This window comes from Halichoeres trimaculatus, unplaced genomic scaffold (assembly GCF_033239565.1).
Source record: "Halichoeres trimaculatus isolate MK-OKI-2021-1 unplaced genomic scaffold, fHalTri1.1 fHalTri1_scaffold_9, whole genome shotgun sequence".
NCBI classification, from domain to species: Eukaryota; Metazoa; Chordata; class Actinopteri; order Labriformes; family Labridae; genus Halichoeres; species Halichoeres trimaculatus.
The window spans coordinates 30,302,863-30,324,544 of NW_027437188.1; the positions used below are offsets into that span (position 1 = coordinate 30,302,863).

At 39.0% G+C, this 21,682-nt stretch overlaps 1 protein-coding gene across 2 annotated transcripts; it reads left to right on the forward strand.

Annotated features, from left to right (window-relative positions):
• Positions 1 to 230: 230 nt before the first annotated feature.
• On the forward strand, positions 231 to 20,011 carry LOC141797979 (capZ-interacting protein). Of its 2 annotated transcripts, none has more exons than XM_074679720.1 (6): positions 231 to 431; positions 13,841 to 13,924; positions 14,320 to 14,385; positions 16,468 to 16,536; positions 17,649 to 17,861; positions 18,430 to 20,011. In XM_074679720.1, the coding sequence occupies exons 1-6, from the start codon at positions 426 to 428 to the stop codon at positions 18,865 to 18,867; spliced, it is 876 nt and encodes a 291-aa protein (XP_074535821.1). In that variant the 5' UTR covers positions 231 to 425; the 3' UTR covers positions 18,868 to 20,011. The 2 variants fall into 2 exon arrangements, with proteins under 2 accessions (XP_074535821.1, XP_074535820.1); XM_074679719.1 differs by having other exon boundaries at positions 235 to 431; positions 13,838 to 13,924.
• The last annotated feature ends 1,671 nt before the right edge of the window (positions 20,012 to 21,682 follow it).

Consider the following 21,682-nt stretch of genomic DNA (forward strand, 5'->3'; position numbering starts at 1 on the left):
GTAGTTTTTGTGAGCAGGAAACGAGTTTAATGGCTGAACTCAATTTACTCGACCAATTACGACGTTCCTACTTCACACAGCTCAATAAATACAAACTGATAGATATTCCAAAAGTTTGCCTTCAAATTAAAAGCATGTGTTCCCCAATCAAAAGGTTAAACAAGGGGCCTTCAAACCTGACCTTTATTCTGAAAGTCCTCAGCAGAAGCACTTCTTCCAAGTGGAGGAACTTGACTGCGCTAGTCGGACGCGTTAAAGTTGTCCACTCCTCCCTCCTGAGTGTGATTTGGCTCCAGATATAAACACAGAGCTCCTCTCTGTGCCCGCTGAGCTCCTCAGTCTCCTCCAAACCAACAGACAGTCTGCTCCAAGAGGCCGAAAACAGAAAAAAGCACAAGGGGACGATCTCTGGCACATTCCCCAGGATGGAGGTAACGATTATGTGACTTTGAGCCCAGTTTGTTGTTGGAGTGTGTACTTTCAGGCTACTTAAGCAGATGTTTTTAGGATGAATGTGGTTTTGTGCAGTCATGTGTGGTTGAAATTGAAGCATTACATCATTTAATGACTTTATAGTGAGCTTCTTTAAAAGCCTATGTCATCAGTATTTGCTGTGTTTGTGGAAGAAGCTGTGAACTCTGGACATTACTATTGTGTCACTGCAAATGTGAAGAATCCTAAAAAAAATTTTGACTAACTTTTATTTTGCAGGCCTCACATTTAAGTTTGCTGTGGACTTAAATAGACTACTGTTTTCTTTCTTAGTCATTTCAAACCTGATGAAAAGATAAATGTGCCTCTCTTTCCTGAGGGTGTTGATCTTTAATTATCTTGCACACACACCCAGACGCTAACATACAAACACACCACAACACGCAGATTCCCCCAAAGCAGGAGGATTTCGCCTCTGGCACTCATTCGGCTCAGTGTGTTTGAGCTTCAGGCTGCTGCTGTCTCAAATAGACTTGTGGTGAGGGCTCCATGACAAGTCAGCACGGTGTAAGAGGAAGGAAGCACAGCTGACAGAACATCTGTCATCAGCAAAAGTTTGCATGTGTGAAGCATGCATGGAGTAGAAGCTGCTCATTGATGCTCAATTCATATTTGTATATTTTGTTCTATTTCAGTCCGATTCTGTCATGATGTGTAACTTTGCACCCATGGTGACCTCAGCTGTGATTTCTCAAAGACAGAACTGTACTGTACTCTCTCTGAAGCTAAAAAAGAGAAAGTGTGCTTCTTCACGCGACATAAAGTATGTCACATGTGTTTTTCCTGCAGGGTTTGCTGGCAGGTTTGTGGTCTAGTCTCTGAAAACATGCTGTTCCCTTCAGACTTTAAGGAAGAGAAACGCCCGTTTTCCCCCCACAGCTTGTGAAGAACATCCTTGGGTATCCACAGAAATACTCTTGTACAGCTTGGATTAAGTTGTGTTTTAGTGTACAGCTTCACCTTATACGAATACATTTAATTCTTCTTCTAAAGTCTTAAGATTTCTCTTGCGCTGTTTTATTCTGGAACAGTTTTTCTACATGGTGCAGGGGAATGTTTCACTCCTTTCCTAGTTTTTAAACTTGAATTAACACCTATGGACCTTTGATTCTACCCAAGTTCAGGTGTTTGATGTTTTGGGCCTTTCACTCAGCATCAGAAGTTTTGGGCGTTTCACTCAGCGTCTGAAGCTTCCTCCAAAGTGACATTACACGATGAAATGTTTGAGTATTGCGACATCAGTGGAGCAAATTCAACGCATCTATCTGCAGACAGAACTGAGTTCTGCTCTGAAGCATTTGTTGAAGTCTGTCACTTCCTGCTTGCTGAGTATTATTACCAGTTCACCAGTGCAGGAACCAGCTGTGAGGGAGGGGACACTTAGAACTGCTCAGTTTGAGTTTGATTGATGACAATCTGCCTGAAGCTCCCATAAACAAGCGTAAACTGGCCTCTAATGTCAGCCTGAGACTCACTGTCACTTAAAGTACTTTAGCCGGGCCCTTCAGTGACATTTGTTTTAACTCTGCTGTGTGTTTTCAGCTTTAAAGGAAAGAGCTGTTCATGTTTGCAGTGGTCTTAAGAAGAGATTAGCACATGGAAACTCTGAAGTTTTTGTGTCTCCCTCGTTGGAACATGTAGACTAACTGGATTGTGTTTTTACTTGCGTGTATGTGTGTGCATATGCCTGAGGACTTGTACTGTATGTGTTTGCTGGGATGTGGGGGTTTTCGGGGTGGGGGTGGGTTTCCTTTGATGGAAAAACAACACGACAGCTTGAGGAGTGAGTATTTTGGATAGCTCTGCCAAGCATATGGTGAGCACATTTATTATGTAATGATTGTAAAGTTAAGAGGCCAATGACAGAGGAACCAGCCAGACGTTTCCCAAAGAGTTAGTGTTTTTCCCCTTTTGCTTCGCCGCATTATGTCATTTAAACAGCGTCACACGTGTTATTATTTTGAACCAAGGCTTCCACTCCTACTACTTATACTACAGCCAATATTAGCACTGCAGTCTCAACCACTGGAACCAGCATGTTCAGCAGCATGGTAGAAAAAGAAGAGGTTGTTTATTAGAGGCTGTTCTGGACATAATCTTGACACCTAAGTGACCGTGAGGCTCAGAGGAATGTAAAAACATCAGAAACAAGGAAAAACCTCAGAAACTTTAGCTTGTTTTCTGAGTCGCTGCACCGTTATGGTTTGATCTCACTTCAGATCACATTTCAAGGTGTGTAAGCTGATTTTACAGCTTCTGTAAATTCATTCGAGTCCTGTGACCTACAAGCTTCTGATAACGGGAGATGCTGGAAGAAGAGCAAACCAGCATGTGACTCAAAAAATGATCTGATTCTTCCCACAGCTTGCCTGAATTGAAAAACTAAAACTGAATTGTTGTTTTTTGTTGCATACTGTCCACCCCAAAATTTTTCTCCCTGAAACCACACGGCACTAACTATTTCAAACATGCAGTTTCAGAAGCAGATTCAGAAAGCAGGAAGTGTAGAGATTCTGCAGAATCGTGTCCTTTCATGCTGTGAAAAGGTGAGGTATGTGTCAGCGTGTATTGATATATAGAGGTGAAAATGTGTCAGAAAGGTGGAATGCACTCAAGGTTGAGGATGAAAGACCTTTGGGTCACCTGAACTGGTTTCATGGCTCTCAAAGTATGGCCTTCAAATGTGTAACCGTGAAGAAAAAGTGTTTTTTGAAGGAATAGGAGACACAAAAAGAAAGTTTTCTGTGTGCAGCTTTGCACCCTGAAGGGGATAACATACATAACTAGCTCCAACAGGCTCTAACCTACAGGAGATATATTAACTTTCTGTCCTCAGTGTGTGCACAGGCTTGCAGAATGCAGCATGTACATACTTTGTCGTACTTGAATAATTCCTTTAAGTTAATCTTCATATTGTTTTCGTGCTGTCATGGGGAAAGCTTTACATTGATTCTCTGCCTGTGCTTGTTCCACGCAGCTCTGTTCAGTGCGGCAGATGTTTGCACATTTATGACCAATGAAATGGTTCGTAAAGCTTTAACCACTGAAGCTCTTAAGTTGATTTTCAGCTGCAGATGGACTGTTGTGTTGTTTCTTAAACAGAGTTGATATTTGCTCACATTCTAGGCCCTTAAACTGTGCACAAGGTGTGCCTTTCCTGTTGAGTGTCCGCATGCAGAGACGATGTTCTGTCAGGCTCCGCCCCCTCCCCCCCCCTGTGAATATCAGACTGAAGCAGTGTGTGGGGCAGAGAGATATCCAGGGTGGGGACCACAGAGGAGATAATGAGGAAACACTGAGATCTGGAGAAGAACCACAACAAAACAAATGCCTTGAATGTTCACATGCCAACTCAGAAATGAAAGATGATTTCAACTGTCCACTCTAGATTTTGAGATTTAAGACCAGACAGTTCAGACAAAGCAGGCTGTTTATTTTATTGACATTATGCTGATCTGCAGAATCTCAAAACAGCTGAATTTATTCAGAATCTACCATCAATACACCTGGGATAGGTGCAGACAGATTTAGAATGGTAAATAACTTGAGAAATTACGTAAAAGCCCCCAAAAAACAAAACAGTTCTTACTTCATAACGTACCTCTAAACCTCCCTCAAGAATCAGTTAACCCACACTGCCTGCAACCTCTCAACCACCCTCCCCTAAATTTGGCATCCAGCCACGCTCTTTATTTCCTTTTTTGGCAAAAAGCAGTGCAAACATGATGCAAGCTGCACATACGACCCCGTTTCCTAAAGACCCTATATAAGATGTGTAAAGACTAGATTTTGATGGCTCATGTGTCATTTAAACCTTAAATTACAATTTTAAAAACAGCATATCAGATGTAACTGGTAAAAGTGTTTGTTTTATGAAAATATTTGCTCATAAATTTGTTGCCAGCCACCATGTAAAAAAAAAAAGCTGAGACAGGGACAATAAACTAGGGATGCACAATATTATTGGCGCGTCATTGGTATCTGCCGATATTGGCTTGAACATGAAATATCGGATATTGGCCACAACACCAAATTCAGCCAATAGAATGAACTGATAAAATAATGGGTTAGAACTGCAGATATTCTTTTGAAGTTTTTGTGGTTTTGTTTGCAGCGTTCAACTAGAGTAGGCCTATATTTGGTTCCTGTTTTAAGTTGAACTAAAGCAGCAGTCTGTAGGTACATATATCTGACTCATTTAGGCACATTAACCATTCTATTCAATTTTGGTGTAACTACTGAAGTACTGTTGCACTTCTCACATATTCCCTGTAAGGGTTATGGTTACTGACTGTCAGTTATGAAATAGGCCAAATTTACCCTGGTTGTGGATATTGTTATGATTTTCTCAGGAGGAGCAATTGTCATGAATAGTTTCAAGTATATATATTTTTCTTTTTTTACACAAGAAATAAATATTAAATAAAAAATATGATGAGTATATGCACCATAATACTTCCAATAAAGAAGAGAGTTGATAATCTCTGCAATTATGTGCACAGAAAAATATCGGTATCAGTATTGGCTAAATGAGTTGTTAAATATTGGCATATCAGATATCAGCAAAAAATCCAATATCCTGCATCCTTACAATAAACACTGATCAGCTTTAAATTTTGGGGTCAAGAATGAGACAGAATTTCACTTCCAGATCTCCAGAAACTGACCTCCCCAGTTTCCACATGCGCACATAGCATTATCAAAAGAAGAGCTGATTCAACACAATGGTAAACATCCGCCTGTCTAAGCTGTTTTTGGACAAATTGCTGATCTCAAATTTAAAATGGGCGTACACACTGCATTAATCAATGAAATTAAGCATTCTCAGCATTTGATTCATTATGTTTGTGTTTTTCTTAGTTAAAATAGGGTTTAAATAATTTGCAGTGTGACAAATTCAGTGTACACAGTTACACAGCTACCTCCCTTTTTACTGTTGTAGATTTTTACATGTTGCACTTGATGAGTCGTAGTTAGAGATGTGACATATCCAACTTTTTATCCCTGGTACAAATATGGATTTCATTCTCTTTTCTGATGTAGGATGAGACTGAGAACTATATTTTGGCAGCTTCAGACATTTACTTTTTTGTATAATAAATGTGTGAATGTGGTGGTGGGTAAACCTTCAACACTAACAGGAATCACAGTTTAACTGTACACCTCAGCAGTGGCTAAGTGGGGAATTAAATTTGCACATATTGCAAGTTTCAGTCCGAGAAATAAGCGTGAGATACCTCCAAACTGCTGAGCTGCTGTTGTTATCTTCCTTCATGATATTTTAGCTCTGAACACTTGACTAAAAACATAGAACTGAGTGGAATAGATCTGCTCTTTGTCATAATGTCTGATCATGCTTTTTGAGTCTGTTTTGGAATTGATACTTGATACCAGGATCAGATCGGTGCATCCCAGCTGTGGTTATATCTTGGTCGAAAAGCAGTTTTCATCCATCATATGTGTTGTTATTTGATAAAGTCCAATATCAAAGCAGAAATTTGAGTAGAAACAGGAAAAATAGTGACTGTCTTGATCTTACCTTTTAATTTTTAACCTGTCACAAGGTTTTTGCTGCTTTCTGAAACCAAGAAAAGGAATTCAAATTGAGGAAAAAAATCATTAGTGTTCAGCAATTTGGTTTGGAAACCAGACTTTGACCTGTCTCCTACAGTACAGCCTAAAGAATCAGATCCTTATACTCCACAAACTCTGTAACATCAGATTAGAAAAAGGGATTATATGTTATCAGTCACATTCCAACACTGAATCCATTCACAACACTACTCCACCCACCACAACCCTTTACGTCTCATTCCCATGTCCTTAATGCAGCAAAGTATTTTATCCTACAGTATAAAAGCATGTCTGGAGCCACACTCTGTTTTGGTGAGGAAGATGCAGGACGTCACTGAATGAAGTCATTCCACATCCGTGCTGCACAGCTTCAGCGTTAACTATCTGATCCAGAGTCCAGATGGTTTTTGTCTCCTTGATTGCTGCTTCAGAGTGGATGAGGATACCAGAACACCACGCAGAATCCCCAACACATGCTCGTATCAAAACAGGCTTGGTTAGCTTCAAACTTTTTGTGGGGATGTAATGCAGGCTGTGAGCTGTTTGATAAAGTCTCTATTCACCATGTTTTTTGTTGCGGAACAGCTCAGGTTTACCTCAAGTGGAAAAAAGTAGTTTTCCCTAGTTTTCTCTTTCTCTGAGCTTTTCAACAAACATATTTGATATTTGACTGAAACAGAAAACATGTTTCAGATTTCATAGAAATATTGTTTTATTTGGTCTTATTACCCCTCCCTCCTTCACAGCACAAAACTGAAATGTTATCTAGTGTTTTTGTCTTATTTTCAGTAGGAAATGTCTTTTTAGACTTAATGTGAGCCACATTCACCTGACCAGTCCAGAAAAATGTCTTATTTCAAGTAATTTAAAGACAAAAATAAGGTCTGAATTGCTAGTATTAAGTAAAATAAAGTCTGCCAATAGAAGAAGAGAAAAGTTGCTTGTATTAAGACATTTAGGGATGGGTACCTTACACATTTGAAACAATACAGTACCGATGCCCGGTACCTAGCAATCGGTACAGTTACTCAACGGTACCAATTTTCGGTACTTTTTTGTGGTTATGTGGTAAAAAATATTAACTTGTTTAACAATAAAATATATATTTTTTACAATTTAACATATTTATTCTTCAATATATAACCTTGAAATGCTGTGTTCATGTCCAGCATGGAAAAACGCCTTCTCTTCCACTCCCTTATGGTGACAAGGATGCATTTACTAAACATGGTACCTTTTGACTCTACACGAATCGATATCCGGTACTATTGACATAATTCGGTTGGTACCTAAAAAAGAACCTAATTAAGTACCCATCCCTAAAGACATTATTCTAGTTTTGAGCAAATTGTCTTGCAAATTGTTCTTGTTCCATTGGCACATTTTTTTCACTAGTTACAAACAATTCAGACCTCATCTTTGTCTTTAAATAACTTAAAATAAGACATTTTTCTGTACTGGTCAGGTGAATGTGGCTCATATTAAGTCTAAAAAGACATTTTCTAATGAAAATAAGACAAAAACACTTGATAAGATTTCATTTTTTCCAGTGCTCCTGTAATAGTCTGTGTCCATTTTTCCTCTGATGCAGGAAAAAGCTATGACTTCTAGATGAGATAGTCCGTTTACTTCATCCCTCTGATTTAGGGTCCTTCCAGTTTACTTTAACACATACACGTCACATACAGCAGCACACAAACACAGTGTCAGTGAAGGCTCTGGAAAAGTGTGATATTCAGGTGAGGTCCAGTCCAAATCACATCATGTTTTCCTGGACTGGCATCAAGTGAGAAGGTGCCCGCCTGCTCTCGTAACACTTAACTCACTGAGGTGGTTTCCCCCCGTCACAGAACACGCTGACTTACAAAAACTGAAGCTGTTTGAGCAGCTTATTGAGCAAGATCCGTCTGAGCAGCTACATTTTGAGAGTTTTATTTATCATCAAAGATCTTCTCTGTGTCAGGCTCACCAGAGAGAGATTATGAGGATTCAGAGAGGGGTTAAAGATCATCTTCATCAGCTCTGTGGTAGATTACATGGCCTGCTGCTCTCTGACCGCTGCTGTTATGTCAAGCAGATATGTTAGATTTACTGAGACTGATATCATGTGCTTCTTCTCCCCTGCCTCTGGAAATAGGAGTCACAGGAGTAGACAATAGGCGGCTTTGTGTGATATGTTTATCTCCATGTTCTCCCTCCACGTCTGCTCGTCATACTGTAAACCTCGTGTTTCCATCCATGGCCTGGAAATTAAGAAACTGGGTTGGACTAACCTTTGCTTATCCTTTCACTAAGAATATTAACTTTCCCTGCAGAAGTTTGTTTGTGGTGCTGTTTCAGTACAGAATTCAAAACAGTGTGATTAGTAACATCAGTTTGTTGGATATATAAAGACTTGTTCAAAGATGCTAAGGGAGCAGGGTAAAGGATAAGGATCTGAGACTTCCACAACAACAAGTCTTGGGTGTTCCCGGATGGGGTGGTGGGAACTAGAGATGTCCTGATACAGATTTTTTGACTTCGGATTTGATTTTTTCATGGTATATTTTGCCACTACTGATCCGATACCTATACGGATACCTACATTTTCAGACCCTTATAAATAATAGAATAGAAAATACTTTATTTATCCCCGAGGGGAAATTCAGGAGGAGCAACAGCAGCAATCAAGAAAACAAAAGTAAGAAAGTGTATAGAGTGCAGTATAGAAGTGCAAAAAGGTCAATAAAAATAAATAGATGATGACAGCTTGTCCATCATTCAAGTTCTTCCAATTTGGCTTTGGTGTCCAATTTTACTTCTGTTAACTTTTTCTGTAAATAGCATAATGCTACTCTGCCTTCTGGTATTCCCTCTGTTGTTGTTTTAGTACAGTTAGCTCGGTCATCTTATTGGAGATAGATCTTACGTTCCCAATAACGATGCATGGAAGGACAGGTCGATGTCGTCACTTCTTAGCTCACACCTGAGAACCAGCACGTCGTCCTCACCTCCTTCTCCTCACCTTGTGGGGAAACATCAGGCCTTGCACCAGTTAGCATTGAAATGCCACAGGCTGCTAACAGCTGATCTGACATGTAAACAATGCAGCTATGGTTACATGTAGGATCTCCAGACAAACACAGAAGCAAAAATAGTATAACTATCACTGAAGACAAAACCTGTTTGGTGTCCACAACCAACAAGTGAACCATACAAATTAATAATCCACTCCAAATGTAAGATGACGAAAAAGAGACGAAAAAAATTACAAGAAATGGACAAAGAAGAGAGAGCTGCTGTAACAGGCAGCCACAACGAGGTGGGGCCAAGCAATCAATGCAACCAATATTATATACTTTTTTGTTTTGCTTTATAAAATGAACTGTATGGCAACAAACTTGCTCTCTCAACCAGATCATAATAAAGAACTAAATACCAATTATGATATATTAAGACCATAAATCCTGAATAGTTCAAAATTAAAAGCCATAGTAGAACTTAATTGTACAATACAAAAGAAATTTTTAAAAAAATAGTCAGTAGTCAATTAAGAAAAAAACCTTCAAAAGTGCTGGTGCCAAACTTAACACACATAAAATACTACCAAGAAAGTGCAGAGGAAAGGGAAATTTACAGAAGCCTTGACATGAAAACTGGATCCGTCCTGATCACGTAACAAAATCTGATGCTATCCGATCCTCCAAAAATAGCCATATCGTGTTCTAGTAAAGCCAACCTGTGAACCAAGGACAGAGACGCGGGCGCCAAACCCTCATTAATTTCCAGAAAAGCACTGTTGACATCCTGGAAATGTTATTTCTTCTTATGAAAGTGCGAGATCAAAACACACAGATGATGCGTTTGCAATTCTGTGAAAAGTTGTTGAGTAATGTTTTAAGAAACATGAAGAGTTCCAGGTGTTGACTCAGACCTCAAATCTCCCATATCTGGTTCTGACCAGGCATCTGCAGGATTTGCTGAGACAACAAGACCCCACCTTGCCACTTAAGGGATCTAGTGTTAACTTTTTGGAGCCAAATGCCACAAAAACACCTCCAGAGGTCTTATGGAGTCAGACCAGTTTGGTACCTCCACAGTATAAAGAAGGCGGTTTTAATAATTCTGCTGTCAAGTGTTTTTCACACGACTACATTTATTCGTACTATAAAAAACATAAATATAGTCTCACTGTAAAATGAGCGGCATTTGAAGAAGCTTTTTCCAGAGAAGTTCAGGAATAACTCGTCTTTTTAGAGGCCTGTTAATCACATGTGTAAGGCTCTGCTTTGGGACGCTTGTTTTTCATAGTTTCCATGTTTGAACATGCTCCATTGCACTGTATGTGAGATTACAGTAGGTTTCAGATGTGGTCGAGTATATCCAGGGACACTCTCTCTGAGGAGCTGAGGGGTTACAGAGCAGAGCTGTGATCCCTGCAGCTCTCACAGCTCTGGGGCTTTTTCCCAGGCCTAGAGCCCCAGAAATAGTTTGCCCTCCTCTCTCCTGCAGTGAACCAAAGTTTCCCAGTCTTCCTCAGAGCTTGGGGTCCCAGCTGAGTTAACTATGCACAACACTGATAACCCAGTGAAGTCCTTTTATGGCTTAATCAACGTCTTTTTTCTGTTATATCAGTGAAACAGTAAAGGAAATGACAGCATAACTGAGGGCTTTATGCACAAACTTAGAGACGAATTAATTATGTCATGATGAGTATTTTTTAGAGAATCAAGCTTCATACAGTTTATATTCTGTATGTTGTAGCTGTTCCTTAGAAAACGTGTCGTACGTCTGTGCCATTTTTGATTGAAACATGAATAAAACTGAATTTATTACAGCAAATACCTCATGAATGAAATTGTGTTTCGAGTCAGCGAGGAATTTATGTGAGTGCGACATTATTTTCATTCCACATGAAGGACCTCATTAAAGATAAGGGCTTTCTGTGAAAAGGCGCACCCGTGGATATTAATGGATCTGAACCGACATTTTCTACGACTATAAACCTGATGAATACTTTATCCTCAAGTCTTCATGTAGCTAGTCACTCAGTGTCGTTGCCAAACAAACTGTACATCCCTAAGGTCTGTTTCAGTCACAGAAAAAGTGGCGATGAAGAAAATTTGACTCCAAAATAACTTTCACAACTACTAAATGGTGCAGGGAGTAGAACACAATAACTCTCACTGCATGTTTTAGGACATTGTTGGATAAAAGAAAAACATCAGAGCAACAATTTAACACGAACAAAGCCTGAACTTCCTTTCCCGTGCTGTTGTGGCTACAGTTTTACTCTGAAGGAGCATTTGTTGTGGAAGGACAGGAAAGTGTTAAACAAATAGAGGTTACACAAAAATGTTTGTGGAGGGTGTGGGTGGTCCCTGATGATTGCTATTTATCATGGATGAGAAAAGAGAGCTCAGGAAAAGGGCTGGGGTGAGGATTTGGACGCAGATGTAGCACAGAGGTACTGTGGGGCTTGCTGATGCTGTAATATGTTTGGGTGGAGGGAGCAAGGTGGTGAGGTCATATAAGAACAAAGGACGGGAGAAAATAAAGCGTGCGATTAAATGAAGAATGTGTAGGATACTTGTTTCCATGGGTTACAGCCTAAACAGAGCAGACAGACAGACAGACAGGGAGGGAGGGGAACTGAAAGTGCACATCCAGGAAATGTGACAGCTGTGAAGACAGGCATGAGTTTCTTAGCTGCACTGGAAAAAATGGAAATGTTATCAAGTGTTTTTTGTCTTATTTTCAGTAGAAATGTCTTTTTAGACTCAATATAAGCCACATTCACCTCATCAGTCCAGAAAAATGTTTTATTTCAAGTTATTAAAAATCTGCTAATGGAACATGATAAAAGTTACTTGTTTTAGGTGTTGTTCCACTGGCAGATTTTGTTTACTTGCTACAAGCAATTCAGACCTCATTTTTGTCTTTAAACGACTTAAAACAAGACATTTTTCTGTACTGACCAGTTGAATGCAGCTCATATCGAGTATGATAAGACAATTTTTACTTAAAGACGCTATGAGGAGGATCTACTTTAATTGCACTCCCTTGCCACCTAGTGGCCCGGAGTCCCCACACACTGTCGTAAATTAGTTTAAGCGAGGCGTGTGTTTGTTTTGGAATTAAATGACGATCGGATCAAAACAAATTATCTTTGTTCAAGACAACTTTTTACTGGATACAATGCAACGAGGTAAGATATTTATCAGGAGAGTTATGTAGCACTACGGTTTGAAACGTGACATCAAGCCGGCTATATGTTAGCGACATCGGCAGCTCAGTGCTCCGACGTATCTGTAGACTAATGTGACAACAACTAAACACTGTCAGTTTGTAAGTAGTTTAGTAGCTGTCTATCTTTAGCACAGCTGGCAGTCTGGTGCTCTAAAACATGTCTGTAATGTGTAACATCAGTGAATCCTGGTTAGCTATGTCCTGCCAGTCATATACCAAGCAGAGCTAACGTAACCTCACTCTTCGTTTTATTGATAGACTCTCAAGTTTGAACAGACCACTGCAGAATAACTGCTGACTGTGGGTCGGAATGAACATTAGCACAAACAGTTTAGCCCCTGTGTTATAGAGTGCTAAAGGCTAATTAGCCTTTAGCTTGGGCTGGTTGGCTTCTGCACTTCTGTCTTTTTTCTGCCTGACAGTTAGGCTCCTGTGTCCACCATCACTACAAAATTAATCACAGAAATCATTTTCAGCAGAGAAAAACACAGACCTCTGTGTTTTATCTCTTCTCACTACTAAACTTAGTCAGCCAGCATGGTGTTGTCTTAGAAACCTAGAAGTGCCGTAAATTAGTCCGGTCCTGGTTGACCTGAACTGGAAGCTAATAAGTAGCAATTTAAAATAACCTGTAACCAGCAATATTGGTGCTGACAATCTCATTTTAAAGCGTGGATTACGATCTGGCCTCACAGCCCCTTTAAATATAAGACAAAAACACTTGATAAGATTTCCTTTTTTGCAGTGTGTCAATAAAAAGTGTATGGGAATAAGTTTTATATGAAAGCTAGAAGAGACAGAGAGGAGTATCACAAGCAGCTGGAGTTTGTTTCCAAACATTAAAACCTGTGTGTCGTCCAGGCACGGTTGTAAACAAACACCTTGAACCAATCAAAGGCTAAATACTCAGCACTTAACTGACCAGATCCTGAAAAACCGAGTAACACTTACACGTTGTATTCAAGACTTTTGTTCGTGCACATTCCAGTCGGCTGCCTTCAGCCAACTTATCACTTAGGCCACAGATATGTGAAGTGAGCTAATAGTCATGAAAGAGCCCCGCCGAGGAGGGAAGTGTAGCAATCACCCTGGGAATAGTGGGAGAGACTGAAAGAAGAGAGGCCAAGAAGTGATAACAGTGTCAGGCTGCAAGGACAGGTCCCTCATGTCACAGGCTGCAGCGTGATGTTAAACAGCTGTGCAGAGAGAGGGGCTCATTTCCTGTTTCACAAAATACTCAATAAGCAGAGATGAGCTCCTCCGAGGACGGCATTGAACACATCACAGTGGGGGATTTGTTTTTCTTTTGTTTGCTAACGCTCCCTTCCTGACGTGTTTCTCAACCCATCTGCATTTTCCTGTTGAGGAAGTGAAACATGTTTGTTATCTTAGAGCAACTCCTCGTTGAGTCACTCTCTGTGATTACATATTGTTATTAAAGCTGTCTCTGTCTAGTAAATCCCTGTGAGGAGGATCACTGCACAGTTTTTATTTCTCTCTTTGTTGACAGTTGTTTGACTGATGGTGTCTCTTTTATTCCCAGAAGGATTCTCCATCCAAGCCGTCTGTGGCTGAGCTGGCTGGAAGGTTCAAAGGTCATATTCTACCGATGCCGACTTCAAATGATGAGGTACGATTTATTTATTATATGATAATACATTTTTTCCCAAAGTTGAAGTGGTGGAGGCAGGAAAATGAGCAAGAATTGGGATGTGGGCGACTTTGACAGAGGCTGAATTTTGATGGTCAACAGCTGACTCAACTTCTCCAAAGCTGCGAGTGTTCTGCAGTGGTCAGTATCTCACACGGGAAAAATGATGAGCCAGTGAAGAGGTCATAAGCCACTAAGGCTCACTGATGAGCATGAGGGTCAGGACAGACTGGTGTGATCTAATCCAGCTTAGATAGTGAAAGATCCTGACTCTGCATCAGAACTCAGTGCACATTATTTTTATGGCTGATCAATGAGTGTGGTCTCATCTCTGTACATGTCATTTTCCCTTTATATTTGCTCCTCAATTTTAGTTTCGAAGAAGACCTCCTTGTTCCCTCAAGCTGAACAACCAAAAAGAAGACAGCGGGGAATCAGATGTAAGTATGTGCTTGTTTCTTTACAAACTCAGGCGCTACAAATCTTTCCTTTACACTTCAAAAAACTTCAATCTTATCAAGTGATTTTGTCTTATTTCCAGAAGAAAAAATCTTTTTAGACTCAATATAAGCCACATTCGCCTGACTTGTCCAGAAAAGTGTCTCGTTTTAAGTTATTTAAAGACAAAAAATGAGGTCTGAATTTCTTGTTATAAGCTAAACAAATCTGTCAACAGAAAAAGAGAAAAGTTACTTGTATTAAGACATTGTTCTAGTTTCAAGAAAGTTTTCTAACAAATTTTTCTAGTTCCATTAGCAGATTATTTTACTTCTCACAAGCAATTGATAGATAAGATTTTAGTTTTTTGCAGTTTAGATACACTAATGTAGTCTCTGGAAAGCACATTTTAATTGCAACCTCCTCATTTCAACAAAGCAGACACTACTATAAAAAATCATCTGCTCAGAAGAACATATTGCTCAAATGGAGTGATAATACACCACCCATGATTACAGGATGGCATTGATTAATTTTTTGATATTATCCCTATGGAATATCTTACTTACAGGGTCAAATATAAGACTAAGATTTTTTTAAAACTTTTCATTGTATGCATTTTTTCTCTTTTCTTTTAACAGACTTGTGTACATGCAAACAAACACATTCACACACAAAAATGCCAGAACAAGAGGTCATGGGTTGCTCTGTACAAGGAAGTACTTCCAAAAAAGATTGTACATAAAATACAAACCTGGTGAAGCAATTACAGATAACATCTTTTTTTCCCCGGGTGAAATAAATGCCCCATTTCTCGCATCGTTCTCCTCCTTGTTCTTTTTGGAGTCTTATTGAAAAAGTCATTTACTCTAATTGATGTAATTGACTAACGATATTGATAAAAGCAACAGCAGTTGGGATCTTTTATCTAGTCTATTTGGTACATGTAACACCAAGGTAAAGAGCTAGAACGTTGTTCTTATTGTGAAGCCAAGGGTTTTTGAAATAATTGTTCCCACCTCTTCCCAAAAAGGTTTAATAAAGGGACAAGTCGTAAAAATATGAGCGTGGTCAGCCATCTCTTGATATTTGGACTCCCTTTTTTTTTAGATATGCTGGTAAAAGACTTACAGGTGTTATCCTAAAGGAAATGATTGATTGCAACCCCCAAAGTGGGCAAAGTGTCAGTCCTGGGTCTAAGGTCTGTGAGAAGTTTAGAACTTGAAGTTTCCTTTTTTTTTCTCTTTCTTTTCATTTTTAATTTATTTTGGTAACTTTGACTTATTTTTTTTATTTTGTTTGGTATGCTCAGTCTTTATTTTGCCCCAAAATTTATGTCCTATCACAACCTCATTGTTGGCAGCTAAATGCAATCAGTACATCCACATATTTAAGATATATAACACTTTGTTACAGACATTTAAGATTATGTTTTTGAGAGTAAGATGTTTATATGTGTTGTATGTGAGGATGCACTTGCTTGTTCATTGTAATGTATTGATGTATTGTGTGTGTGTTTGTCTAAAATTCAAAAATTAATAAAAGATACTGTTCAAAAATAAAGAAAAATACATCGATTACCAATTTTCTTCTGCAGCCTTAAACAAAAATTGGGTGAGTTGTGGCTGCAATGCTGTTTTTCTTCAAGCAAAGTCAAAGAAATAAACTAGTAGGACAAACCTGTTTGCATTTAGAGACACGTAAACAATTCTTAATTGTATATTTTTTGGAACTAATGCATTGCAACCACAAAACAACAGGTTATTATATCCATTTAGCCTTTCTATTAAAGTGTGCTTGCATGTTATACGATATTATAGTATATAATATGAGCCTAACCCCTGAGTGCGTGGCTCAGGTTTGGATCCATCCTGCGGCCACTTTCCCGTATCTCAATCTTCACTCTCACCTTGTTTCCTGCTCTATCCACTGTGCAATCCTCTCTAAATTAAGCTTTTAAAGACCACATGTATAACTTAAAAGTAACACAGTAGAAGTATTAATATTGAGGTTTTGTTTCTGCTGTTTTGTGTCTGTCAAAAACTGTGAAAACTGCTCATAATCTCTGATCTGTTTTCCTGCAGAAAACAAACGTTTCCTCCAATCCCTTCAAAATCAAGATGAAGAATTCTGCTATCATCGAGAAGCTTCAGGTAAATGCGCCTGACATGATAATAGTAATAAGGTATCATGAGTTCAGAGTCATGAAGGGTGTACAGTACAATATAGAGATCTTTGAAGCATTACTGCCCCCTACTGTTCAGCTAACACCGGTGCTTCAGCTGCCTGTACGCTGGCAGAAAGAGGGAGGGCCTGTCCTGATGCCTCAATCGGCTCAGATTAACAAGCTAATAGGATCACGAGCCACTCAGCCTCTGGTGAGGCTCTAACTCGCCACCATCGCTCCTTTAGTTAGTAATTTACTCTGTGGGCAGCAATGGGACAAAAAGGCTGCCGCTTCTCGCTTTTCTTCTTCTCACCTGTGCAGGTAGGAGTATCTACTTTGAACTTCACCGTGGTTGATGGGCTGACTTAGTGTGCAGGAAATGTCAGATAAATATAAGTTATAAGGAAATCAGTCAGTGTTTGTTTTTGTTTTTTGAAAATAATAATCTTTTATTGGAAAACTGCTAAAACATAATGAATCAAGGTTTAAAAACAAGCTGACTTAAACCCCACAGACGCAGCTTTCTCCTTGGAGTGCAGGTGTTGTTTCTCACTCTTAAAAGGGAATGTGAGGACATTCAAAACACAAAGGCTGTGTTTTCAAAATACAAATATGACCTCTGCAATGAAACAGCCTCATGTTTTTATCTGTGCAATACTCATGTTGTGGTATTTACTGGACATTTTAGCAAAAAACATGGTTCAAAATGTCGAAGTGCAACTATTTTGGCTCACTCTCAGTTATTACTTTCACTTAATCTTTGTGTTGATGTTTTTTATTTTGAAATACTGATGTGTGTTTTTATGTGCGACTGTTAATTTTTCCCACATTTATGTTTCTTAAAAATTTGTCTTTGTATTAGATATTAAATATAACATGGCTTACAGCTCTTTCATATGCCCCAGGTTTTATTTTTTACCAATGACTTACTTGCTAAGTTTTCCCACTCTGGTTCATTAAGATGTGTCACATTAGATGGTTTAAAGTTAAAAAAGTGTCAAAGACATAAGGTATTATTTGGCAGCTTTTATTGAACACAATGTTCTCAAGAGATTACTGTGCCCAGGCTTCAGGATCTTCTTTCCTCCCCCCCTGCAGGCCAATCTCGCTCTATCCCCCACGTCTCTGCTGCCTTCACCCAAAAACCCCGAAGTGAAGCTCCAACCTGCACCGTCATCCCCTACCTCATCCTGCAGCCCGCTGAGCCCCCTCAGCCCCAACCTGAGGTCCTCACATCAATCCAGTGAAGAGGAGGAACCTGTGAGCTTCAGCAGTCCTCCTGAGGGAACTCCTCTGCCTAGTTTCAACAAGGTAAACTCACAATGAGAAATTTGCAAGCACATATCTTGCAGTTTTCTGGATTTTTGTCATTAGATTTATAACTTGATAAGAAATTCCTTAGATGGAGTCATTACAGTCTTGTTTTTATCATAGACATCACCTCTGCTTGGTATGACTGTGTGTGTTTTTTGCACAAACTCTGAGGCACAGAATAACAAACATGGTCTGTTGACACATTGAGGCCCCTTCAGTGTTTCCCACACAATCTGCCAAGCGAGCTGTGACATCACAGCCGGACACATGGCACCGTCCCTGCTGACATGTTTCGCAGTGGGTGTCCTGCATCTTCTCCTTAAGCAGGCCTCGGCTAAGCTCAGGCAACATGCCCCTGTAGTGCATGGATGCTGCTGCAAGGGGGATGAGGCTGTAATCCCCTTAGCCTAGTTAATAGTCCCTAGGTGCCATTTGTGCCCTGCCCTCACGCATGTGTAGATTAGACTTAGATAGTTAGGAGAAACTGTTCATTGAGATGAACTGACACTGAATTAATATGTTAAAGTTTTAAATGTAAAATATCATACTTTCTTTCTCTGCACAGACTCGTGCACGACTATCATTCAAGAGACGCCCACCTACAAGGCAGCACAGGAGGTCAGCCGGAGAGGAAACGGGTCTCTTTGGAAACACTCTGTCCCCATGTGAACTGAACAAACCAAGAGAAAATGGGGAGGACCCGGTTTTCAACAGCCCAACAGAGGAAGACGAATGCAGACAGCCAGCCAGTCTACAAGAGGTCGAAGAGGACAGAGACTGTGAAAAAGAGGAAGATAAGGCAGCAAAGAGTGACCCAAACACCAGTGGGGATCTAGTGGAGGAGCAGAAAACCAATCGGATATCTGAGACAACTGAGGAGGAAGAGCGGCCAGCAGAGCCTTACACCACCAAGCAGACAGAGAGCGATGTGAAGACGGAGGAGGGGCAGGAGGAGATGGAGGAGGAGGAGCCCAATAAGCAAATAGTGGGCTGTCAGCTGTGAATGTCAGAGAAAGAATATATCTAAAAGTTATCCAGTGCTTTGACTTTGAGCACTTTTCAAACAAACCTTGTCAGGAATTTTTAAATGTCTTGGTACTGACTTTGTTTTCCTCCGTCGCCCTCTTCCTGCTGTCAGCGTAACAGGTCTATGAACACTGGAGGGTTTTCAGAAGCAGCAGCTCTCTGCACATGGAAACAGCTGTTACAGTTGATACTGTATGAAAATCTGACTGAGAGAAGTTACATCACTCTGTCAGCAAAAAAACAGAAGTTGCATTTTCTTCCTTGCTGTATTTGACATGAGTCAAAGTATTTTTTTTTTTTTGAGTGCACTTTCATGTCAGAAATGTCATGTGCAGAGGCAAATTTGTTATCTGACCTCACAGATTAACAGATACGGTAATGTTTTAACATCATAAACCACAATCACTTTATTGAAATGTTTGAATTTGTTGTGTTTTTTTTCCTGTCTTTATTTTCAACATTTGATGTTTTTGTTAACAGTACTTCTCCATCAAAATCAGAGCTGCTCTCAGCTCTGATCATCTGCATTTGTGTGAAATGATATAAAGAAAATATTCTTACAAAAGAATAAAGTTAACCTACTCATGTATGATTTAACTTTTGTAAAGAAAGATCACCACGGCTCATGCGATGGACATTGAAGATGACGTGTGTCATCCCTGCAACTTGCATTTAATCTCCTGAGAAGACTGTTCTGAGAAAGCTTCAGTTAGATGAGACCAAAGGGGAAAGGCTTTATTGTTAGAGGTTATATATATACGTGATGGCTCTGTGAAATCCTGGTTTCAAAGTCCTACAAACCTGCAGAACCCTCATGAGAGTGATTTTGATTGTTTGCTTGCTTTGTTAGTTGTTTTTTGGACTGGTGCCTGAACGGATTCCCAACCCCAAATCCAGGAAGTTTTACTGGTCATAAAACAGTTTTGTGTTCATCCCAGGTCAATGCTACTCTCCGGAGGTTGCACTCATGGTTGCTCCCAGCATTAACCCTTTTAAATCTGATTTGTTTTTATCAGGTTCTCGCTCAGATTATTGCTTTTGGGATTATCACAGTGGTAAAGCTTTCATTCTTTGTTTATATGACGTGCATTTTGAGTGGTGAAGGTGCTCCAAAGGATGCTTGACACAGCACGGGCATCTGAAGAGTGAAAGATATTTTATTGTTTTGCCAATAAAATGTTAAAACCTTAACATTTGGTTCAACTGTGTGGCCTGGGTGGTGGGTGGTGGTGAAGTGGTGAATTCCTGCATTTTATCCAAATTACCCATAACACCAGCTCATACAGAAGCATCAGTATTCATTTTAGTGTTTTTGTGGCAACAAAAAACTCCAGACTGGGGCTTTAAATCAAGTCTAAGAACCACCATCTGGTAAGTGCTACAAAGCTTTGTCAGATTATCATCAATTGAATTAAAGATAATTTTACGCTGTGTAGCGTGCAGGAAACACTTGTTCAGCAACATAACGTTTTATGCACAGAAGGATAAATTTAACTATATGCAGTCACAAAAAACATAAATATTCAGATACTCAAATAAAATTTTGTTTTAATATATCTACATACTAGTCTATTATTGAAGAAGCACTCCATTCATTGATATAGAAAATAACACGAATAAATTAAGACCCCAGAAGAAAGATTTCAAAGCAATGTCTTGGATTTCAGCTCGTGCTTAAATGTCCTGTTATACTCCATCTCTTCACCAGTTTGATCATTTCTATTTGGAGTGATATCATTTTTTTCCCCACAGGCATCAGCAGAGATATTTTCAATGAGTGAATCATGTTAAACAGTTTAAGGTGATTACCCGCAGGGAATCTTAAGGGATTTTTCTAACGCTTGTGTTTTTAACAGTGGCCTCTGTCGACCCCTGCTGGTCACTATATGGAACTTCAGTGTAAGTCATCACTGTTGGAAAGGAATCCCCTGAAATTCTCATGGGCTTTAAAATAACAGCAGAACTTTAAAGTGTTTTCAAGGAAAAAAAACAAAACAATGATGCACTTCTAATTAATTTATTAACAAGCCCCTTCATTGCATATAAAGTTTGAATAAATAGCTATTTTTTACAAAGAAAAACCCATCAAAGCATTCATATCATCATTGCACATCTTTCTTTCAAACTTGTTATTGTTACTTATCCTTATATTTCAATAATCGTAAATGTATAAACATTTTTTTTCCAGTTTTTACTTTTTACTATGTCTTATTCTATTATTGCCTTTGCACTTTCTGTCTTCTATTTTAGATAATAAAGCAATTTCCCCCAAAATAGGATCAATAATATAATAATATTATATTCTGTTTATCTTATTTAATTTAATTTAACTATTTACGATATTATTTATATTTAGTATTTTCAATATCATTATTTTATATTTGTTAAACTGCAATAATACATGTTTTTTTAAGGTGCACATCAGTCTCTCTCTACTCTAAAACTAGTTTCTACTGTAAATCAGTTTTTTTTTTTTTTGTTTGTTTGTTTTTGCTATTGTTCTATTTATTTATTTATTTATTTATTTAGGCCTATTTATTCAGATTTTTATTTTTATTTTTTACTTTTTTTGGTCTGGTGTTTTTTTTTAGCTCTTTAAAGTGCGTTTCATTAGTATGAAAGTTGCTCTATTAATAATGACTCAGTAATTCTAAGCAGGGGTCGTAGCAGGTGTCACACGTATCAGAAATAAGCAGAATACATTTGATGCAAAAATAAATAATCATTGAAAGTTTAATTCAACTGAGAACTGTGCTGTTTTTTTATAGGCTGTGCAAGTTTATTGCATTTGC

What these genes read in the sequence shown, in the direction of transcription:
- LOC141797979 (XM_074679719.1), top strand. An exon ending in TGCCGACTTCAAATGATGAG is followed by an intron (nt 13,925 to 14,319) that starts GTACGATTTATT and finishes CCTCAATTTTAG; the next exon opens with TTTCGAAGAAGACCTCCTTG. An exon ending in AAGACAGCGGGGAATCAGAT is followed by an intron (nt 14,386 to 16,467) that starts GTAAGTATGTGC and finishes GTTTTCCTGCAG; the next exon opens with AAAACAAACGTTTCCTCCAA.